This window comes from Choloepus didactylus, chromosome 3, assembly GCF_015220235.1.
Source record: "Choloepus didactylus isolate mChoDid1 chromosome 3, mChoDid1.pri, whole genome shotgun sequence".
Taxonomy (NCBI): domain Eukaryota; kingdom Metazoa; phylum Chordata; class Mammalia; order Pilosa; family Megalonychidae; genus Choloepus; species Choloepus didactylus.
Window position 1 is genome coordinate 208,641,201 of NC_051309.1, and position 25,638 is coordinate 208,666,838.

Here is a 25,638-nt window from a genome sequence, read left to right on the forward strand (position 1 = left end):
TTCTCTAGTTGAAGTCCAGGCTCTTTTTTGGTTATTAACTTTTAACTTTCAAAACCAACCCATACAACACAGATGTAATTATGAGTAGATATAGAAGTTAAATGCTATCAACAATGACAATACAGAAGCATAATTAACAGGTGTTGGTAAAAGGAAAGGAGAAGAGGTGAAGGAGCAAGTTGTATTGCTAATCTTCATGTTACAAATTAGAATTTAAGAGCTATCTTCTTTAGTCAATGGATAAGGAAAAGAAGGATGCTATTTACTGTTATAAAGATAAAAGAAGAAATTAAAAGTGATGGAAATGCTAAGGGGTAAGAAGTTTTCAGCAAACGTAGCAAGAAAGGTAAAGATCAAGTCAACTATGGATAAATCATGATATAACATTGAAATCAAGTCAACTATGGAAAAATTATGAAATAACATTATAATAATATTTAGAGATATGAAGAAATCACTAGAAGAAGTAAAGACAAACGAATAATCATTGTTGCCTCTGAGGCACAAGGCTGTAAATAGCTAGGTGCAAAGGCAAGGAATAGTCCTTCCTTTTAGGTACTCCCTTTTTCATTAATAAAGAGCACAAAATACTGCTACAATTAAAAAATATATGTTTAAAAAAGCTAAATATGAACAGCATTATAATCTGAGTTCATTTAGCATAAAGTAAGAGTATCACTGTATTCCCCGTAGTACAAAACAAATAATTATAATGATCCGCATAATAAGACTGCATTGGGCTCAGAAGGCAAGGAACTACACTGTATATTTTTAGAACATTTCAATGGAAATAGGTTACAAACTATCAAAGTTTTAATGGTTAAGTAAGATTTAATTTGTTAGACCAAGATGCTGATGTAAGATGCTCCAGTGTGCCATTTTCCCACAAAATCTTTGAGAAACCAGTGAAACCTGGCAAGGCCATCTTCCTCAAAACCCTGAAGAACAAATAAATGGTGGAGTAAGCACAGACTGCCTACTCAAGAAAACCACATTTTACATAGGTAGGGAAACCCTGTGCCTTGCTGGCTCTTCACCAAGCCTCCGTGGTGCAATGGGAACACAGCCTGCACCCCCACTTTGGGTCCCTGGCCCAGTACCAGAAACAGCAGAATAATACTTACATGCATAATGTGGTAACCATACATTGGTGCCAATCTATCAGGTGGTAGGCAGCCTGAAAGACTGAACCAGGAATTCCTTTCTGGCTCATCTTCCCAGAAGTTGCCCTGTAGGCAGAAGTAGCTTGCCAATAATTAAAACAGTATGAGGAACAACTAAATCAAAGCAGCCTGCGCAAAGTATTAACTGCTATAAATGACATCATAAAGCACCCAAGAGGGAGGTCAACTCCATTTTGAAGGGACTAGAGGGAGCATTATAATTCCTGAAAACAGAGGAATTCCTAAGAAGATAAGCAAGCATAAATCAAAGACAAGACCCAGACTCAGAAAAGACTGAGGGGACCCTGCACTTCATATTTGCCTCAGGCTCACCTTCTTGACAGAAGAGCTAAACTCAGAGGGAGAACACCAAGCAACACAGAGACAATTTGCAAACTATGACAGGTGTTTTTTGCATTGGTATGTTTGTTCTAGTTAGCTCCCAGCACTCAAGGAAATCTCTGTCATATCCCTAGCTGTATACAACTGTTAAGGAACAGACATCAAAGGCACTAAATCCCAGAGTTAACAATTTAAAATATTAAAATGTTAGTGGAACAAAATATTACAAGACAAAGACACTGGAAATGATAGCCCATCCGAAGGATTAAGATAAAAAAAAAAAAAAAATCCAGAAACCATCAACAAAGAAGACCAGACTTTGGACATACTGGACACAATATGCACAATATGGAAAAAAAATATCCACAACATGCAAACGGAGATGAAGGAAAACAAAGAGAAAGAACTAAAGGATATGAGGAAAACAAAAAAGAACATGACAATCTCAATAATGAGATCAAACCTTAAAAAAGAAACCAACCAGAAATACTGGAGAGAAGGACTACAATAACTGAAATGAAAAATTCCCCAAAGGGTTTCAACAGCACACTGGAGTTAGCAGAAGAAAGAATCAATGAACTCAAAGACAAGAACTGATTCAAGCTGGCAAGTAAAATGATTCAGAGCCTAACAGACCTATGGAACATCATCAAGAGTTCCAATGTAAACATGTAAACATTATGAGAATCCCAGAAGAAGAAGAAAGAGAGAAAGGGACAGAAGGAATACTCAAAGAAATAATGGCAGAAAATATCCCAAATTTAACGAAACACATGAATATGCACATTCAATAAGTCCAGGAAACCCAAAAATGATAAACACAAAGAAAATTATTCCCAAATACATACTAGAAAACTGTCAAATGTGAAAGACTAGAAGGGTGTTTTGAAAACTGCAAGAGAAAAATCAACATTTATGTACAGGGAGTCCCAATAAGATTAAGTGCCTATTTCTCATCAGAAACCATGGAGGCAAGAAGGCAGTGGGACAAAATATTTTAAGAGCTGAAAGAAAAAAATTGCCAACCAAGGATTTTATATTTGGTGAGACTATCCTTTCAAATATGAGGGAGAGATTAAGACATTCCCAGATAAAAAAAAGCTGAGGGATTTCATTACCACTAGATCTGACCTACATGTAATGCAAGCAGGAGTACTCCAGACCGAAAGGAAAAGACACTAGACAGTGGACTGAAGCAGCTTATTCTTTACCCCTTGTAAAGGTAAAGATATGGGTAATTACATATGCCAGTATATTGTATTATATTTTTTGGTATACAACTCTACTTCTCACTTCTTACAGGTTCTAAAATGCAAATAAATAAAAAGTAATGATAAATCTAAGACTTGGGACATAAAATTGTATAAATATAATTTGTAAAAAGTGCATCATATATATATATATTACTGGTAAATATCATCACTGATTTTCAAAGAAAAAATGTACAACAACTTCACATAGTGAATTGGTACTAACAATTAAGTAGGTCTGAACATGTTTGCTTACTAACAAACATTAAGAAATAAATGCTTCTTTTTTTTTAGAAAATCAGTAGAACAATGGCCTTACAATTAAGAAAACAGTGTATTAGACAAAATTCCACAATTGGGTTATTTTACACAAAATAATATTTTAACTTTTAAAATGAAACTTAGGGAAGTAGCAAATTATCAAAAACCTGCATTCTTGTGATGATATTCTAAGAAATGAAAATGCTTCCTTCTGAAAAATAAGCAGGAAGAAAACAATCATATTTTAGTATCCAATATCTATATGAAGTATCTTATGGAATAATATGACAGAGATAATGTTAAATTTCTTTCCCTCATACTGCTACAATGTAGCCCAGACCTACTAGAATCTCCTAAGCATATATTCATGCACTCATTTCTTCATTCCACAAATACTAATTTTGACGTATGCCAGGTAACACAGGAATGTTTACACATGCAAGGTCTCTGCTCTCAAGGAGCTTACATTCTAATGAGAGAGAGGCCCCATACAAATAAACACATAATTTCAGATACTCAAGTATTCTAAAGAAAATAAGAAAATGAGATAGTGATGAGGAATCAAAAATCATGAATTTATTTTGACTTCAAATGCTGTGCTCTGTTCCATGCCATGGTCTCAGATTTAATTTCCCAATAATCAATTTGTAGATTCTACTCTCTGCTCCAAAATCCTAAAAAGTTCCCCACTGTCTATACAATGAAGGCAATGGGCAGAACAGAAGTCAAGATCCTCTCTACCCTGATCACATCTTGTATTTATAACCTATGTCCATATGAAAATACCGCACTCAGAGAGTCTCCCTGTTTTATGAACATACCTTGTCAAATCTTAGCTCATACATTAAATTCTTGGTTTAGAATGTCCTCCCTTCTTTCAAAACCTGGCTGAAAACTCTCCTTCAGAAATCACTTCAAATCTCTACAACTATAATACTTGTTTATTTGTTGATGCAACTGTTTGAAAATGAGATTTGCAGTGCTCAGTGTAGCACTCTTTATTTTTATGTATATATCTGTTCTGTTTACGCATAGTGATTGTCCAATGACTAGGACCTAGCATAAAATAGGCATTTGATAAAGCTTTGCAGACGATGATGAGTAATATACTTTCCTAACCAGTAAATGTACTCTAAAACTAAGTATTACTACATTGGGGATTCTGAATTTTTGGCAGTTTGACTAAAAGCCCACTTGGTCAGATTCCTGTCACAGGTTAATAATGTCTCTTTTAAAGCAAGTTTTACTCTATTTATTCTCTTGGAAAGGAAAAGAAAAGAAAAAAGAAACATTTCAAATCTGTGGACTATCCCAAATATATGTGATCTGTCAAAGGGAAAGTGTTCATGACTCAAAAGGTTATAATGACTAAATCATCATCTGATGATATGCCATTTCATATGCAAATGTAGAATCCAGACCTTAATCATCACCAATGATGCTTAGCATTTTAATGTATGCTGCGATAATAAAAAAGTAAACCTACAGGCACCACCTTAATGAAGCTTGTTAAAAGGAAGGACTAGGTGTCCATTCTAATACATAAATAAAATACATTTTTTTAAGAGAACACAGATTGTAGGTGCTATATAGCATTTCAGAGGAGGATGAGATCACAGTGGCCTGAAGCAGCTGGACAAAATGTAAAAGTGAAAAAATTTGGAAAGCACTGGAAGTATGTCTGGATGGACTAAAATTATAATAAACAAGAAAGGACTGAGGGAGAATATTAAGATAACAGAAACTATATAAACAATGACTACCCAGCCTGAAATGTATGTTACCTGTTCAAGAAATGGAATACAAGCTTTATATTAGAAAATAAGAAAAAAAAAGAATGGAAGAAGTAGAAAGATAAATAGGATCTTGACTTTATTCTGAAAACAGTGGACAATTATGGGTGTTTTTTAAAGAAGTAGATTATGCAGAATACTAATTAAGAAAGCTGTATCTGGCAACAGAGTACTTAATATATTAAGGTTGGAGAAAATGGATGTTTGGAATCCACTTCGAATACTACTATAGTGGTTGCAGTTGTTTGAAGTAGTATGCACTCCAGAAACACATGTTCTTAAAACTTATCCATTCCTGTGAATGTAAACCCACTGTAAGTGGGACCTTTTGATGGGGCTACTTCAGTCAAGGTATGACCCACTTCATTCAGGATGGGTCTTAACCCTACTATTACTGGAGTCCTTCATAAACAGAATTAATACAGGGAGACTGGGAGAAAGCCACAGAAGCAAGAGGCTGAAATCAACAAAACCTGAAAGAGAAGGGAGAGAAAAGCAGACACTGCCATGTGCTTTGCCACGTGGCAGAGGAGACAAGGAGCTTCAGCAGCTGGTCTTCAGGAAGAAAGCATCCTCTTGATGATGCCTTGATGTGAACATTTTCTGGGCCTCAACCGTGAGTGAATAAATTCCCATTGTTTAAGACAACCCATTTCATGGTATTGCTTTAAGCAGCCCAGGAAACTATAACAGTGGTCCTGTTGGGAAAACATTTAAGACTATTAGAATATATAAATGAAGCTATGACATATTTCATAAACTCTGTCTTTTGGGATCTAGAGGGTCAAACCACCCAGCAAAATTTCCTAGATGAGCTTCTTCTACTTAGAAAATCTAACTGGAAAAGAGAATTCCAGAAAAGCCAAAGCAAATGAAATTTTTTCAGCACAAATGCAATACTTAGAAAATTCAATATTGGCAAGGTAAATGGGAGCTTTCTTCTGTTTGGTGTAATTCATAGCCACAAGATCAGTGAACAGATCTAGGTGTCATTAAAAATAATTCACTTAACATGAAAATAAATATTTGAAATTAATGATGGCAATTTGGAGTACAAAAGCCCCAATAGAAGGAATATGCCCCAATAACATAGATTCTGTTGTGTATTCTTACCCCATCACCCTTATCTATCCCTACTCTCCCAATATTCTAACTTTTTAATGCTTAACAACAATAGAAAGGAGAATCCAAATAACAAGTAAAGAAATCCAGCAGATTCCTGCACATACTTACGTCAGCCTTGACTAATGAGAAAAGTAAGACATCACCACAGCTTGCAAACCTCAGCATGAACTAACTTCTGAAATTGACAATTTAAAACCACAATCCAAGCACTTAAATCACTGTTAACTAAAAAAGTTTTCTGTTTTAGTAGTTCATAGGAATAGTAGAGGACTAAGTTTATGAATTTAGGGAACATCATAAATTGTTCTAATATATTCACATGCATCCTGAAGAGGGCAGTCAAGTTGCATCAAAAGCAATCAGGAAGGCTTAAGCATAACCACAGAGCACTGATCTATTAAATCTGCTATATTGAATCTTCTCCATATAACTGAGCAATTTCTTTCTTGTTACGCTACACATACCTAGTACCGTACAGAATATAATGAAATACATTAAACAGATCCAATGTTTCTGAAGAGCTGAGGAATCAACAGTTCACTACCATAATGTAATTGACTCCAAATAATTCATTACTCGGTTAAATGACAAATTAAAGAGGCCACATATGTTACAGATCTATTTTCTTTTATCAGATCTAAGTAGATAGTTTCTTATTAGAAACTATATCAGATCTAAGTAGATAGGTAGTTTCCATGAAAATAACTCTAACATAAAATATGTGATTCAAATACTCATCTTCAAGAAAAAATGTGTATTAACATAAAATACATAAAATACATCATGCATAGTTAACCCTCAGTTTATGAGTCAATAGGATTTTAGTTCTCTTAAAAAACAAAAAAGCTGAATACAGTAACACAACGCTCAAATGTATGCCAAGAAGAATGAAATATAATATAGTTAAGAAACAAAATAATTCATCTATTCTTCACTTAAGTTTTCTTACCTAACATATAAAATTATTATAGATATGAAGATTATAGTATGTGTTTAAAATGAATATTTGTGGAACTAATGAAAAGAATAAATAGATGAATGAATAAAAACGTTAATGAATACAGTGTTTGGAATGAGAAAAAAATGAGTAGAAAGCATATTAGACACAAGCCCATTCCTGAAGATACTTGTAATCCTTAGGGAAACATTTACAATTTTTAATAAAAAATACAAAACAATAAATTAACATCAAAACAATATACATCTTATTAATAATAATGTCCCTAGGAACTATCATGGTATTCAAAACATATGTGTTGACTAAATGAATTAATACATTTATTGCAACCCTGACTAGGTGAAGTTAGGAAAGCATTAACTCAGACCTAAATCCTGTTAGATTCCCCAAGAATTCTACGATTTAGTGTCTAAATGCTGTAATTAATATTATATGCAGACTTTAATGAACTCTATTGTAATGAATTAAAAAGGCAAACCCAAGGTTATAGAAACTGTGTCCCATGATTAGGTGTTTTCTACCCAAAAGAAAGCATCACCATCACCAGTAACATTTGTGAGGGTTATTGTATGCCAGGAATCCTTTTATGTATTTTTACATATTTCATTTAATCTTCATAAAACCTTATGATATAGGTACTAGTTTTAGCCTCATTTCATAGATGAGTATCTGAAGCACAGAAGTAAAGCAAATTGTCCTTGTCCCATAGTCAGTAATTAGCGAAGCCAGCAGGATTCAAACTCAAGATAGAGATGGGTCATGGCTACACCTTTGGCTTCAGATAAAAATAGAGTCAAAAGCTTATTTTCTCATAGTGTTGTTGCCAGTCCTACCTGCATTAAAAATCATCTGAAGATTGTTTTAAAAAATTCAAATCCTTTGAACACACATCATGTCAAATTAGTCAGGCCCTTTTAAAAATGGGTTTGAAGAATACATATTTTAACTAGCTTTACAAGTACATTTTATGCGCACATTGTTATAAGACTAGCTGGTATAAAAGAATGCTAAAAAGAAAAAGGGAAGCCTTCTTAGATGTCTGATACATCTGCTACTAGAGTAAGCTATTCCCCTCAAAGTTAAAGGTATTGTATTAGCTATGCTCAGAAAGGAGAACAATGTACAAAAGTGTAACTATTTAATGTAAAATAAAATATAAAAGAAATCATAGCAAGCTTAACATGGCTTCCAAACATTATAATAGTACTCTGATTATTATAATTGTGGCTAAGTAGAAAGAACATACATAGGTTTGCATTCTGAATATCTGGATTTCTATACTGGCTTTGCACTTCACAATGTATACACTTGGAAAAACCACATAAACTTCCTGTTTATTCCCTGCTTTTTAGCATGGCAATAAATCAGTCCACCCTCACTGACTGCCATGAGTTTAAAAAGTATGAGGCATATTGAAGCTTTTAGTAAAAGGCAAAGGGTTAGCAAATCTTGGTGTATCAGCATCCTGCTTAAAATCCATTCACGATTTGCATTCTCAAATCTCATCTCCAGGTACTTTCTCACTCACTCCCTTTTACTTCCCACAATACACCAGACTTACCTACTCCCGATTCGTCATTTTCTTTATGAGCTCTTCCTTCCTTCTCTCCAACCCAACTTTGAACAGACATGAAACACACAAATACCACATAACACATCTGACACACTTGGCACACACATCATACAGACATTTGCCAGTGCATGGGAGCAAATATACATGCCTAGTTAATTCCTAGTCATCCTGCAAATCTTATCACCTCAATTAATACTTTCTGAAATAACAGACAAGGCCAGAGTTCTCACATTCTCTCTGTGCTTTTCCTTCACAGTATTTACTAGATAGGTAATTATATATCTAACTAGGTAATACAGGAAAACTGTCTAGCACTTCAAATAGACTCTCAGAACAATGAAAGATACAACCACGTCAGTTTGGTGACTATTACCTCCCAAGTATCCAGCACAATACCTAGCACATAGTAACAACTCAATAAACATTAATTGAAAAAATAAATGTCAGCATCAATGTAATATTTTAACATCATAGTAGTTACTAATTCCATGAGAAAAAGCCACACATTTAAAAAATAAAGTTTCTTTTTGTCCCCAGTTCTACTGAAGATTCTTAAGAATCTTAACTCTTTCTGAATATCCTAGGCAAGAAATTATATATTTAAGATCCATTTACTTTTTTATTTAAATTCTTACTTTTCTTATTTTTCAGGTCTATAGATTTGGATCTCATTAAAAGATTATGATTTAGGGCTCCACAATAACACCTCCAGATTCAGTAATTCACTAGAAGGACCCACAGGACTCAAGATATAGTCATACTCATGGCTAGGATTTATTAAAGCAAAAAAAAAAAAAAAGAAAAAGAAAAAGAAAAAGAAAAAGAAAAAGAAAAAGAAAAGGCATATGAGGCAAAGTTATAGGAAACCAAATACAAGCTTCTAAGAATTCTTCCCCAGTCCATGACATCCTTAATTCCTTCAGTGAGGAGCTGGGATAACACATGTGAAGTGCTTTCTTCCAGGAAAGCTCATTAAAAATTCATAACCCAGGATTTTATTGGAGGCTATTTATTCAGCCAGGCAAACTTTTGCCTAACTTGTACCATAATTCCAGACTCCAAGAAGAAAAGCAACTGTTCACTATAAACCACACTGTTTGTACAAAAATCTAGACACAGTGAACCACCATCAGTCAGGGAATGGAGGGGACACTTTCTGAAATCCAGGTTCCCACACACGAGCCAAGGGCCAAGCTACTCAATAGGACTTTCTAAGGATAGCAATCTCAGACTTTCTATATCAACTTTTTTCTATGTAAGTTCAGTATAGTCACTATCCTCTGATAAATAAAAGCAGTAGGCCATCTACTTCATAGGATTTTATTAATAAGGAAAGTAATCTACTAAAGGGAAAAACATATCCCAAGTTGTGATCAGCAGAATTCAAACAAAGCTACTAAAAGAAGAAAACAGGAAGAATCAAAACTCTTCAGCTAATGAAAAATTTCCCTAAAAACACCACCATGAAGAAGAAAAAACTGACACATAGCACTCCATTCTGAATCAAATACTATTAAACAAGTATCAGAAGATATTACAAAAAAAAAAACCTCAAGGGAGAGGATTATGGGAAGGTGGCAGTATAGGAAGCTCCAGGAATCAATTCCTCCATCAGAATCGGTATTGAACTCGGAGAAACCGTCTGATTCAATTATCTGAAACTCCAGAGTCTAGTATAACATTGTGCTGCATCCAGGGAAGAGAGGGAAAATGCTGGTAAATTGCAGTAAATACTGGTGAATTCTCCATGCAGCACTGCCATTCCCCACCCCCCCCCCACCCCCCAGCCTCTCATCAGGCAGTGCTGGGGTGCAGCTTGTTGATGCCGGGGTAGGGTATAAAGATCTAGTTTCCCAAGATCCGGAAGTGTGAGGTCGATCAAGGATTACTGCTTTTGATCACCAACTTCAGATTACCGGGGGCTGGGCTCTGAGGATAGCCATTGTTCCAACCCACCTTGGAAAAAAGCAGAAAAAATATCCTTCCTCAGAACTATGGAAAACAGTTAAAGGGATAAGTGCAAAATCAAGAAAAGGAAGCTTCATAAAGCCACAAGGAGAAAACTTTTATTTCATTATTTTCTAAGACAAAGAGCAGACATTCAAATTCCTGAAAACGAGGAAACTCCTAAGGCTAGCACAAGCCCAGGAAATGACATAGGCCCAGAAAAGACAAGGACAACCTGTACTTTGTAGTCACCTTGGGTTGACCTTCTTGATAGGATAGCTGAACTCCAAAGGGAAGAAGGAGCCAAATAAAGCCAATTTTCTAAGACCATGAAAGTTATGTTTTGCAATACTTTGTTTGCTTTCATTAGCCCTTTGCACTCAAGGAAATCTCTGACATAACAGTCACTGGATACAAACACAAAAACAGATAGCCTAGGGACAACATCACAAAGGTAACACTTTAAATTACTAAAATGTAAAGTGTTCAACAAAAGATTGCAAAACAAAGAAACAAGTACGGATGGCCCAACCAAAGGAAGAAGATTAAAAATCCAGAGAGCATCAATGAAGACCAGACTCCGGACATCCCGGAAAAAGACTAAAAAGTAATCCTTAATATCCTCAAGAAGATGAAGGAAAATACAGAGAAAGAACTAAAGGATATCAGAAAACTGATAAATGAGACAAGTGAGACTATAATAATCTTAATAAAGAGACAAATTTTAAAAAGGAACCAAACAGCACTAGTGGAGTTGAATCTCACAATAACTGAAAAATTCCCTACAGGATTTCAAAAGCTGACTGGAGAAGGCAACAGAAAGAATTAGTAAACATGAAGACAAGAAAATTGAAATAAGTCAGGCTAAGGAGCAAAAAGAAAAAATAATTAGAAAATGGGAAAATAGCATAAAAGACTGAAACTGTCATGTACTAATTCACTAGCATAGCCTCTCCTTTACTAACTTGCACAAGTTTTTTTACTCCCTTTTTTTTCTTCTAAACCCACCTCCTTGTATTATTATTAAGGGACTTGCTTCATGGCAGAACAAGTTCCTATTTTCTTTTTCCCTCACAAAATTGGCTGAAATTAGTTCCAACCATTGATACATGCAACCTAAGCTTAAAAGTGGCCCTGCAACATAAAATACCCTGAGAGCAGAATCAAAGTGAGCAGATAGGAAAGAGAAACACCAGATCCTAAAAGGAAGTGAGAGGTACAACCATCACAAGTTCTGGCATGGTCAAAACCAACTTCAAAATAGAAAATCAGTCAGTGATAATGACCAACTTGCAATCCTTAATTTGAATGTTAACCAGCCAGCTACAATTGCCAAGTTCCTTTCACCACCTCTGTTTGTTTAATCTAATAAAAATTCCTCACCCTTCCAGCCTGGGGAGATAGAGCTGAGAATTTTTCCTCCTGTCTCCAATGGGCTAGGCTTTGCTAATAAATTCTTTCTTTTCTTAAAATCCTGGAGTCACTGAACTGGCTTTTGTGCACACTGGGCAAGAATTCATTTAAGTAGTATCAAGACCTGTGGGAAACCATCAGTCATACCTATATATGCATTATGGGAGTTCCATAAGAAAAAAGAGAAAAAGGGACAGAAAGAATATTAAAAGAAATAATGGCAAAAAACTTCCCACATTTAGCAAAAGACATGACTATGCACCCCAAAAAGCCCAGCAAACATCAAACAGAATAAATTTTAAGAGGACATAGTAGTCAAACTGTCAAATGCAAAGGGCAATGAGAGAGTTAAGAAAGCTTCAAGAGAAAAGTAACATGTTATATGCAAAAGAGTCCAGTAAGATACTTTCTCATCAGAAACCTTGGAGACAAGAAGATAATGGGATGAAATACATAAAGTGCTAAGAGAAAACAGTTGCCAACTAAGAATTTCATATCCCAGGAAAGAACCTTTCAAAAATAAGGGAGTGATTAAAGTATTCCCAGATAAACAAAAGGTGAGGGAGTTCATTAACACTAGCGTGGCCCACAGGCAATGTAAAAGAGGATTCTTCAGACTGATAGAAAAGGACAGTAGATAGTGGATCAAAGAAGCACAAAAAATAATAATAAGTCTCTGGTAAAGGTCAGCATATGCATAATTATAAATGCTAATAATATTCTACTGTATTTTTTGGTATGTAATTCCACTTCTTACTTCTTCCAGGTGCTAAAATGCAAATGAATAAAATGTAATGATAAATCTATGTTGTTAGACATGTAATGTACAAAGGTATAATTTGTAACAAGTACAAAAAAAAAAAGGTGGGGAATGGGGGGGTTTAAGAAACAGTATATGTGTATGCTACCAAAACTAAGTTGGTATAAAATCAAATATGATTATTAATATTTAGGATGTTAAATTTTAATCCCATGGTAACAACAAAGAAAATATTTTCAGAAAGGAATGAGAAGGGACTCAGTATGGTCCAATTCAAAAAATCAAATAAATATGAATGTATGCATTAATGGAAAAACTGAGGGTAAAAAGTATAAGACTTACAAAGACTAAGCAGCAAAATGGAAGAAAAAAGTCCTGCCTCATCAGTAGTTCTTTAAATGTAAATGGGCCAAATTCTCCATTTGAAAGTCAGAAATTGGCAGAATGGATTAAAAAGCAAGACTCAACTAAATGTTGATTACAAAAGACTCACAATCGATTTAAAGACATAAATGAAAGGTCACATACGAAAGAATGGAAAAAAAATATACCATGTAAGTAGTAAAGGGAGCTGGGTTAGCTACTCTAATGGCAGATAAAATAGACTTCAAGTCAAAAACTGCTGTGAGGGAAAGGTCATCATATATATATATATATATATATATATAAAGGGTCATTCAATAAAAAGACATAAAAATTATAAATATATATACATCTATCAGAAAAGCCCAAAATATATGAAGCAAATATTGACAAATATGAAGGGAGAAAAAGACGGTTCTACATTAATAGCAGTAGACTTTTATAATACACCATTTTTAATTATGGATAGAACAACCAGATAGAAGATCAATATGATACTCTAACACTATACCCAACAACAGCGGAATACACCTTCTCTAGTGCATATAAATCATTCTCCAAGATAGACCATATGTTAGGTTACAAATAAAGTTTCAATAAATTCAAAAATATTGAAATCATACAATGTATCTTGCCTAACCACAACAAAATGAGAAAAGGAAAAAACAGAGGGAGAAATGGAAAATTCAAGAACATGAAGAAGTTAAACAATGTTCTCTTAACCAATGGGTCAAAGAAGAAATCACAAGGGAAATTAGGGAATATTTTTAGGCTAATGAAAATGAAAACTCAACATAAAACTTATGGGATACAGCGGAGACATTGCAAAAGGGAAATTTATGGCTCTAAATGTTTACATTAAAAAAGACGACACGTCTCAAAGCAGGGACCTAACATCAGAACTGGAAGGTCTAGAATAAGAAATGGTGGAACTGTTACCATAACATTCTTTGAAATTTGCTAACTACTTATTAAATCTTACTTTGAAATTTATCACTTTTCTGTATATGTTTTATTTCTCAATTTTAAAATGTTAAAAGGGGAGGGCAAGAGTATTCTATTTTTCTTCCTTTTAGTTTCTATGACTTCCTCTTTTCAAAAAAAGAAAAAAAAAAAGAAAAATTCCAGGAACCAGGGCTCATAGGAATGTGTTCACCTAAATGCCCAATGAGACAGAACATTTGAAACTGAGGCTGGATTGGAAATCTATAAAATATTTCGGCACCTGGAGGCAAAATCTTCGAACTTTAAGCTGATTAAACTGTATCAAAGAGGTGACTAACTGTAAATTCCCACAAATGCTCATTTTGATGCTGGTTCCCATTACATTTATCCTCACATAAGAAATTGTAAAGCTTTTTTATTTTCACTGTTTTTCCTTTACGTGAAGTCTTTTAAAAGCTGCATAAATCTTTACTGGTTTCTTCTATTAATCACTTTTCTGTGGCACATGGTCTGGCTGCATGCTTCCATGGTTTATAATAAGGGTATATGACCAAGGAATAGTGTCTTGTTTGTTTAACTGGATTTTTTTGTGGGCCAACAGCAATATAAAAGTAATCATTATGAACTCTGTACCTTATTTGAGGGCCCTAACTTTTTAACTTTTTAAAAACAGCTTTATTGATATATAGCTTACATACCATTAAAATTCATCTGCTATATGTGTATAAATCAATGAATTTCAGTAAATATACAAAATTGTTCATCACTGATTCTATTTAGTTTTGGAATACTTTTTATCACCCTTGCACTCTCTTGCAGTCATTCTTCAATACTGCCCCCAGCTCCAGGCAATCAGAAATATTCTATCTATTTGCTGTCTCTGTTGCTAAGTCTTACTAGATACAGCTCTATTAAAAAAAAAAAAAAGAAACTGTGAATGAGTCAAACACTAAGTTTTTCTGGGTTTAGGAAGAGAGGTTGTGTTCTGTATAAGTATGGTTTGGTCTTTGTTTTTATAAGCAATCCTATGAAAATATTCAGAAATTCTAGGCTTTGAACTATCTTACTATTATATGAGTTTGAATCAAAAACTTCATTTATTTGAGGGGGCTTTACCTAGTCCTTTTGATATCCTTGCAAATAAATTTATGGATGTATAAATATTAGATAACTACTGGTGTTGGAGTATCTGTAAGGTCATAATTCTTGTACCTTTGAGAATATATATGAGATAGAAGGGAGAAGAGGCATGTATATAGAGACTGGAGTCAGTCATGGTGAGTTTTAGAGAAGTGTGGACAATGTGTTGAAGGTGTGGGTAGATTATCTTCCAGGAAAAGCTTCAGAAAGGACTCATGGTGGTTTGTATGTGGAGAATAAAGTTTAGGGAACATGTGCTGAGTAATCCTCAGGTCTTCGAAGAAAGTTGCAAATGTAATTTGTAACCATGATGTTTGAGGTATCGGGATTATTTTTTAGATAATAGGATCCCTTCAAGTTCTCCTAAACATGTATTTAATTTCCATCAAATTTTGAGAATTAGAGGGAAACATACCACCTACACCTTAGCACTCTTACTAAACCATAATTTTGATATGATGATGTTCTCTTACGATCTAGTACTATTGAGCTCTACATGGAAAACAGCATTCTCTTTATTTTTCCTTATTGTGTTGATGTTGCTGTAATTCATAACCACCATTCTATTGATTTCATATTCACATACAGAAACAGATGATTCAAAATTTACCTAGATCAAAATTTACTTAACCAATTTACTTGTACTTTTTCCAATTTTTCTATATTGAAAACAGTGGAGAAAAATCTCATTGGAAATTCTTGCATTATTTAATGTACAATTACATCAGATTTTGTTATTGTACTCTGCTAAGTTTATGGATAAAGCCAAATTTCTGTTCAAATGTAAAATAATGATTTGTGTTTCCTTTTTTAATGATTGTAAAAAATCCTTAAACAGTTTGAGACCCTGTACCAGTTCTGGCTAGACTTAGTGTTCATATTTAATAACATTATTTTAAGCATAATGGGAAAATTAAAACTTCTTAATATAACGTATGTTCCTTTGATTACTAAGAAAAGTTGCCCATATTCAGTGGTTGTATGTCCCCTTTTGACATAGGAAGTCTCAAGCTGATACGTGATAATAAATTTGATTCTTGGTGAAGAAACATTAAACGGCACCATTTTGAAGGAGCTTTAGGGGAAAAAATGGAGCAATTTAGTTGAAAACATTTAGTGGGTTATTAAGTGGTTCAGCCAAAAAAATGAAAGTTTGAACTAACTCAACACTCATGGAAAGGGAGAAATTTGAGGTATCAAAATATTGATAAAAAGATGACTTGGTATTAACTTTGGAGAGTGAAGGACTACCTTAAATAAGGATGGAAAGGGAAAATATTATTTTTGGAGAATGGAAAATGAAGCTTCTATTTGGCATATTGAAGAATTGCCAGGTAAAATAAAATTCAATAAATTTCATCAATCCTAGGTGTGTAAAATGTGGAAATGGTTAAATTGTGTGACTTGGTGGAGGAAAGTTTTTTAATAACTCTGGTGTGTAGTTTTCATGCAAAATGGTCTGCTTGTTTTAAAGCAACGTAGATTGCAGTGCAGCTAGAACATGCTTTCCTCTGCAGGCTCCATCTACTGTTTGAAGCTTCTGCTCAGTTTGCATTGTTTGTAGGAGAATCTACATCATACCTTTATCTGTAGCCTTCCCCTAGGACTTAAGGACCCAGAAACTTTACTGAGGATATTGAATTTGGTGGAATAGCAATCATGGTAAGATGATTAGGGAAGAATAGTGGTAAGATCCTGTAGGGGTACAAAAGAATAATTTTCTAAGGTGGGGTGACTTTTAGGTTCTGAATGTTTAAAAAAAAAAAAAGAGAATCTGTCTGCAGAGAGGGCACAATCCATTTCCAACAGAGGAAGAGAAGAGATTGAAATGTAGAGGGATGGGATGGAGGAGAGTTTTGCAGTTTACATAAGTAAGGGTTGATGGGCATTCTAGAGCATGCATTCTCAATGGGAAGGATATGACACAAAACAGAATGTGAAAACATCTTAGGTTTTATGATAGTTTACAGCCTGCTAAAGGGGCACAATACAGAAACTGATATACAGCATAATTAGCATAAAGATTTCATTTTGGGTTATTAAGAAATAAAGTATATTGGGGGAAAATGAAAAAAAGGTTGAGAACAGATTGGATTAGAACCAAAGTTCTAATTGATACAGGGGTGGGGTGGGACATGACGGAATTGGGAGAAGACTTTGGGGAAGAAAGAGTGTATCACATTTACATTGGGTTGATGAGAGTTGCAAAGTTTTTGATGGAGGAAGGAATTTCCTACAGTTTGGGTTGGTGTCCAAGGGAGAAGAAATAATACAGAGGATCAAGTGTCATATAAGAGCATGGGATTTGATTTGGGAAAAGACAGGCATTAGAATGAAAAGACAAGCACGGGAACAGGCTCAGTTACCGTTATGATGGGAAAACTGCCCAGAGAGGGGTTCTGAGAAGTAGGGGAGTCTGTCATGCCAGGTCCAAATTTGGACCAGTATCTTGACTAGGTACGAAGGGATGGAAAAAGGTTAGAGCAGGGTTAGTTGCCAACTGCCAACCTGGTTAGTTGAGACCAGGTTTGGGTTGGTATGGGAGTGAGGAAGAGACTGGAGAGGGGTAATAAATTAGGCTTCAGACAAGGTGATGACTGACTCTCATCTTACTCCTTCCAGACTATGGGCAAGAGCAGCAAAATGCTACAGCACATTGGGTATAGAATGAGATGTATCCTGCAAGATGGTCGAATCTTCATTGGCACCATTAAGGCTTTTGACAAGTATATGAACTTGATCCTCTGTGACTGTGATGAGTTCAAGAAGATCAAGCCAAAGAATGTGAAGCAGCCAGGGCATGAAGAAAAACAGGTTTTGGGTCTGGTGTTGCTGTGTGAGGTGAACTTGGTTTCCATGACTGTGAAGAGACCACTCCCCAAAGATACTGGCATTGCTCGGGTACCACTTGCTGGAACTGCAGGAGACACTGGAGTTGGGAGCGAGCCTGGCATAGGAGTACCACCTGGTGTCCCAATTCCCCAGGTGCCTGCTGCAGTAGCAGGCCCTGTCCGAGAGGTTGGGGGACCATCCGAATAGGTTATGACTCCCAGAGAAGAGGCATTGTAGCAGCTACAGCAGTTGCTGCTACTGCCAGCATTGCTGGAGTTCCAACACAGTACCCACCAGGTTGGGGAATCCCATCCCCACCTGTGGGCAGAGCAACCCTACCTCCAGGCATTATGGCTCCTCCACATGGTATGAGACCACCCATGGGCCCACCAATTGGGCTTCCCCTACTCAAGGGATGCCAATAGGCATGAATGAGACCCCCTCTACCAGGAATTTGAGGTCCACTTCCCCCAGGAGTACATCCACCCTAGGATACTGTTCATCCTTTCTAATCACTACCTACAGTGCATCTTATGAAACTATGGTTTGTGAGTTTTTTGTCTTCTCTTTGCTTCATTAATATTAGCAAACAATAATTGCATAGAGCAATTTAAAAAAAAAAAAACTTTCCCTATTTGCAAATGACATGATCCTATATACATAAAATCCTGAAAAATCCAGCAAAAGCTACTGGAACTAATAAATGAATTCAGTAAAGTGGTGAAGTACAAGATCAACATGCAGAAAATCAACAGCATTTCTATACAGTAGCAATGAAAAATTTGATGGAAAAAATTCCATTTAAAACAGCAACTAAACGAATCCAATATCTAGGAATAAAGCTAACAAAGGATGTAAAGGACATGTACACAGAAAACTACAAACATTGCTAAATAAATGGAAGAACATTCCAGTTCATAGCTTGGAAGAATAAATATTAAGGTGTCAATTCTACCCAAAGTGATCTACAGATTCAACAAAACTCCCAAACAAAATTCCAAAAGCCTTCTTTGCAGAAATGGAAAAGCAAATCAGCAAATCTGTCAAAAGAGTAAGGGTACCCGAATAGCCAATGCCATCTTGAATAAGAATGAAGTAGGAAGACTCACACTTCCCAGTCTTAAAACTTATTACAAAGCCATAATAATCAAAACCACACAGTACTAGCAAAAGGACAGACATAGAGACCAACTGATCAAGTTCAGATTTCAGAAATCAACTCTCACATTTATGGCACAACTGATATTTGACAAGGGTGCCAATCCACTCCACTGGGAAAGAATAGTCTCTTCAACAAATGATATGGGGAAAACTGGGTGTCCATATGTAAAAGAATAAAGGTGGACCACTACCTCATACCAAATACAAAAATCAACTCAAAATGGATCAAAGACCTATATATAAGAACAAGAACTATAAAGTTCCTAGAAGAAAACATATGAAAGTATCTTTAGGACCTTCTGTTAGGCAATGGTTTCCTAGACTTTATACTTAAGCACAAGCAACAAAGAAAAAATAGAAAAATAGGAACTCATCAAAATTTAAAACTTTTGTGCACATCAAAGGGCTTTATGATAAAAATAAAATGACAACCTCCACAATAGGAAAAATATTTGGGAACCACATATCCCATAAGGTTTTAATACCCAGAATATAACTCAATTTTAAAAATGGACAAAAGTGTTAAATAGACATTTCTCCAGAGTTATACAAATGGCCAAAAACCACATGAAAAGATGGTTAACAGCATTAGCCATTAAGGAAATGCAAATCAAAACCACAATGAAATACCATTTCATATCCACTAGAATGACTACTATCAAACAAAATGGAAAATTACAAGAGAGGATGTGGAGAAATACTCATTCATTACTGGTAGGAATGTAAAATGGTGCAATTATCATGAAGACAGTTTGGTGGTTCCTCAAAATTAAGTATAGATTACCATATGACCTGGCAATCCAATTTCTAGGTATATTTCTCCCCACCCCCAAAGAATAATAGAAAGCAGGGACTCAGATAGATATTTTCACACCAGTGTCCATAGTGGCATTATTCACTATTATCAAAAGATGGAAGCAACCCAAGTGTCCATCAACCAATGAATGGATAAATAAAATGTGGTATATACATGCAATGGATTATCATTCAGCTGTAAAAGAGGATGAAGTTCGGCCTGATACATGCAACAACATGGATAAACCCTGAAGACATCATTTTGAGCGAAATAAGCCAGATACAAAAAGACAGATATTGTATGATTTCACTGATGTGAAATAATATGAACAGGCAAATTCAGAGAGTTAGAAACTAGAATATAGGTTACCAGGGGTCAAAGTAGGGGAAAGGAATGTGGAATCAATGATTAAATTGTACCATTTTTATTTGGGATTAAGAAAAATGTTTGTTAATGGATGGGGGTAATGGTAACACAACATTTTGAACATAATTAACAGCACTGAATTACAAGCATACCTCATTTTATCACTCTCTACCTTATTGCACTTCACAGATGTAGTGATTTTTACATCTTGAAGATTTATGGCAACTCTGCATCAAGCAAGTCTATCGATTCCATTTTTCTAGCAGCATGTGCATACTTTCTGCCTGTGTCATTTTAACTGAGATATGTACTTTTTTTTTTTTTAGACATAATGCTACTGCATACTTAATACACTACAGTATTGTGTAAACATAACTTCCCTATGCCTTGGGAAACAAAAAAAATCCATGTGACAACTTTTTTTGCAATATTTGCTTTATTGTGTTGATCTGGAATCAAACTCACCATATCTTTGAGGTATGTCTTTATATATTTGAATGTGAGTAACGGGAAATTTTAGATACATATTTTACTGGAGTAAAAATTTTTAAAAAACAACATAGGGCTGTATAACACAAACAATGAACTCTAATGTAACCCACAGACCAAAGTTAATTGTACAATTACAAAAATGTTCTCTGATCAATTGTAACAAATGTGTCACACAAATGCAAGGTATGGTAATAACTGGTAATTACAGAGTGATACATGGGAACCCTGTATTTTACCCATGAGTTTTCTGTAAACCTCCAACTTCTCTAATAAAAATAAATTAAAAAGTTAAAATATCCCTATTTTGGAGTTGGTCGCTTTGAACCCAACAACTAATAAGGTGTGAAGGGCCCAAGAGGCCTCCCTTGTTAAATGAAAATGGTATACTCAAGAGTGTAGCCAATCTGGCCAAAGATACTTACCAGTTTTAAATAAAAAGTACTGCAGCTACCTTTCAGGGAGAGACTTATCCCCTACTCTACCACCGAAAGAAAAGCCACCAGCTTAATGAGGCCCTCAATTCACAGAAGTTCTCTTATATTCCTGGGTCTGTTATGGGGACTGAATCATGTCCCCCACTAAAGGCATGCTAAGGTCCCAACCCCTGGTCCTCCGGGCATGAACCTAGTTTTAAATAGGACCTTTGAAGATGCTGTTAGTTAAGGTGTGCCCACACTGAATGGGAGTGGGCCTTAATCCAGTATTGGTGAAGTTTTTATAAGCAAAGGAAATTGGACACAGGAGAAGCCACTAAAAGAAGCTGGAAGTCATCTGGACCCAGAAAAGAAAAGGTGCTGCCATGTGCATTGCCATGTGGTGAAAAAGCCAATGACCCAAGGATTGCCAGCAGCCAGCACCAGGATACCATAGTCTTCAGGGAGAAAGCATCACTTTCCTGACACCTCAATTTTGGGCTTCTCCTAGCCTCAAAACCATGAGCCAATAAATTCCCATTGTTTAAGCCAACCCACTGTATGATTATTTATTTTGGCAGCTTGGAAACTAAAATAGCCTGGTTACTGATGATTCTGCTATGCTGAAACAAGATGGTTGTGTGCTGTGTGGCCTCAGAAACGGCTGTGTAAAACTAGATGTTGTCGATACAGTCTGATCGGCTATTTCCAGCCATCCATTGAGACTTCTGAAACTCAGTTGCATCATATTTCTGGCTTTCTGGATAATTTACAGTTAACAAAGGTGTGCCTTTTGCCATAAAAGCCACCCAAAAATAAGCCAGTAGTCAAGGTAATCAACAGATAGTCCACACTTCCTATCATATGCTAGTATGCAGTACTGCTGAGTGCTGGAACTGCCACCTCAAAAATTAACTGAAAAAGATTTATTACTCTACCTCCATTTCTCTCATCCACACACTTAATAAGGCAGTTTGGTCACTAAATGCAGCCATCCCAAGAAAATGTTCACCTCTTCTCAGCTATCTCCTAGATAGTGACCAAGAGAAGGGATGGGGACTTTATTTAGATTTATTTTAAAAAATTCAAGATTCCATCCTGATGATTCCTGGGCATAATGCTTCCTTTTTCCTCTTGACCACCATCTGAGGAAGCTGAGCTTTTACGGAAGCTGAGCTTATATATCTTCTGGCAGCAGCCCAGTGAGTAAGGGGCTTAGGCTATTCAAACTTAAGTTAGACTCAGACACTAGATTCTCCTTTAGTACTGATACGATCCTAAATCATGAAGATAATGACCACTTGCTTGAGTATACTGCATGCTGAGCCTCCCTGTGGTGGTCCACATGGGCCAAGCTGGAGGATATAATCAGTTTCTAGAAATTTTATTTTTCTCATAACTGAACCTTCAGAAGAAAGGTGTAGGGTGAATATGATATGACTGGAGAAAAAGTAAAGTTATAGCTACTAGAATGGGAGGCACTGATTTTATGGTGGTAGAGGACAAGCAACAACCCCAATGTGTGAGAGAATATCTCAGACCCTGGGAAGTACAGGAGAAGGAGAGATGTTAATGATCTTTTGTCTTTCAGTACCATCCTTGGAGACTTTCTCATAAGAAAATGCATTGGAACAGCTCTCCAAAAAGCATTTCAACTACTAAATCAAGTACTAGATATGCCATCCCCCACCAAATGACTCTAAGCAAACTCTGACTGCCATTCCTCTTAAAATTAAGGAAGAGTCTATGGAATACATTAATAGAAGATCCCAACTACTGTACTTCCCAAGTGAACACCTATCAACCCTTCCAGAAGTTTCCCTCAGCCCCATTCCCAAGGCCATTGCTCAGTTCCTCCTGGGGATAGACAAGGGAAAGCCTGTAAGTGGCATGAAAATTGGGCAGGTTCACTAACTGCCCTTAATCATCCAAACTGAGTTGGGAACCTATGGTTTACCAACCAGTCAAGAGGCTACATTGGAGGCACTGTCAACCTTAAATGATATAGGTCCCACTTGGGGGACTTCAATAATTAGAAGCCACAATTTATAGGGACACCATGTGCACCCCCAAGGCTTTACTTCTCATGTGGAAGTCTAATACTAACTCCTCTGTCCCCCAATGCCATGGTAGGTGAATTGCACCTTAGAGATGGGTTGTAAGAGACCTTCAAGTAATTAGGGAACCATTTAGCCCTTGGATGACTGTGGAGATCTCTCTAAAATGAGACAACCCTCAGTTACTTGGGGAAAAGTCCCAAAAGGATAATTACCTTGTTTTGAATGCGTTCTTTGTGAGATGTTGTCTCAATGATGAGAGTCATCCAATTAGTAAAGGATAGTCATAAATTTGTCCGTAACTTGACTGAAATGATCAATGATGCCACCTCAGCCCTGGTAGGCATTCATGTCAGTCTTAACTCAATGACCAGAATTGTTATGAATGAGATAACTGCCTTAGACTTCCTCCTTGTGAATCAAGGCAGAGGCTGGAAATAATAACAGTGAGAAAAATACTACGTAACAGAATCTATAGGATTCAATTAAGCAGTGGTATAAGGATGCAGAGTCTTAAATACTTTATTTCAATAAACTGCAAAAATGAAAAATTAATTCAATGTACAATCTGAAAGCTAGAAAAAAAAGTAAAGCACATAAAACAGAAGGAAATTAAGGAAATAGATATTAATGGAGTAATTAGAAAAATGGTTAAACTAACGAACACAACAAAATGCTAATTCTTTGTAAAAACACCTACAAAACAGAGAAACTAAAAAAAGGTAGAAGCCAAAATAACAAAATTAAAAACTAACAAAGGGAAAATTACCACTAAAAGAGAGAAAAAATTTAAAAAACTGTAAGAGACTACTTTCACAACCCCATGTGCAAACATATTTGAAAACTTTAATAAAATAATTTCCTAAGAAAATGAAAATTTTTTAAATTACCCAGAAGACACAGAAAGGTAATATATTCCAATTTCCAAAGATAATTAGAGAAAGTACCAAGTAAGTACCCCAAAAAGAACCAAGGCCAGATGATAGGGAAATCTACCAACCTTCAAAGACCATATACTACTTAAATAGTTCCAAAGCACAGAAAAAAAAAAGTCAAATTATTCCTTTCTAGCAGGTATAATATTTATATGTAAATATAATATTATACAAAAAAATGCAAAACAATCTCATGAATATAAATGTAAAATGCAAAATAAAATAAGAAACCAAATGTATCAAAATATTTGGAATACATTATGGCGAAATAGAATTTATTTCAGGAATGTAAGAATGGTTCCATAAAAGAAAATTTATTAATATCACTTATTGTTTTAACAGAGCTAACAGGGGGCAGGGATTGTTATCATTTCTGTCCCTTTTAAGGCTCAGTGGGGAAAGCCTCAGCCATTTTCAGTTCACAATGCTCTGACCCAGACAAGGGTGGGGATAGCACACGCAAAGAGACTATTCAAATGTAAATGACCTGATGCTGAAAAAGCCTTCAATAAAATTCAATATTCAATTCTAATTAAAATTCTAAGGAGAAAAAAAATATGATTATTTCCAAAGATTATTTTTTAAAAAGCGTTGATAAATTCAATAATCACTTCTAATTAGTTTTAAAACGCAACTCACAGGAACTGATAGATACTTAATAGATGTTTCTTAATATGAAATATGTATGTATGTGTGTGTATGTGTATGTGCATGTATATATATATATGTGTGTGTGTGTGTATATATATATATTTCAGCCAAAAAGCTAGTGGAATGCATTAGAGGCACTGCCACTAAGGCAAGAATAGCTACTGTATACACTATTGTTTCACATTGTATTGGAGTTATTAGTCAATACAATCAGAAAACAAAAAGATATAAGAAAAGAGAAGGTAAAGTTCTTTTAGATGACATAATGATAAACTTGGAAAACTCAAGAGAAGCAATACATTTTAACACAAAGAATTTTCAAAAACTCAGTAATGAAGTGTGACTTCTTCTCCAGCAGTAACCATGGTGATGCAATGAATTACTCCAGACAAAAGTCAAGAGAGGCAAGAGTGAGAACAACTCAAGAGAGAGTGTCCTCCTCAGCAATTCTCATCTCGGTTTTTATTGAGATTTTCGGGGTATGGAGACATGCTGGCACTCAAGGCTGTTAAGGGAGGCAGGGAGGGAGGCAGATCGTTTTGACCTTTATGACACAAAGATCGACAGGCAAGTAGACAACAGATAAGCCTGGCCTTGGGAGTGGAATGTACTACGTGCAAGAACATAGCGTAGCAAAGCAAGACATTCCCATCATCTTCGATAGGAGTTTAGACAAAGGCAGTCTTCTGCCTATATGCATGCTGAAGCAGAACCAGAGTTTACAAGTTTTTTTATCAACAGAATTCCCACAATGAAGCTTATGAGAAACAACAGCCTTCACATACTTGCAAAATAAGAAAGTTAAAAGATACAATGGAAAAGAAACCTCTCCAAAAATACTTAGAAGTAAACTCAACAAGAACTGAGCAAAATATCATGAGCAAAACTTAACACTTCTAAAA

At 35.5% G+C, this 25,638-nt stretch overlaps 2 protein-coding genes across 4 annotated transcripts in view; one reads left to right on the top strand and one right to left on the bottom strand.

Annotated features, from left to right (window-relative positions):
• Positions 1–25,638, bottom strand: part of TUSC3 (tumor suppressor candidate 3) — a 306,555-nt gene that overhangs the window by 158,795 nt on the left and 122,122 nt on the right. The gene's annotated exons all lie outside the window — the stretch shown is intronic.
• On the top strand, positions 17,659–18,346 carry LOC119530107 (small nuclear ribonucleoprotein-associated protein N-like). Its single transcript, XM_037831245.1, is given in 2 exon segments — positions 17,659–18,085; positions 18,088–18,346. Coding segments are annotated over 2 exon segments (630 nt in total). The 3' UTR covers positions 18,291–18,346.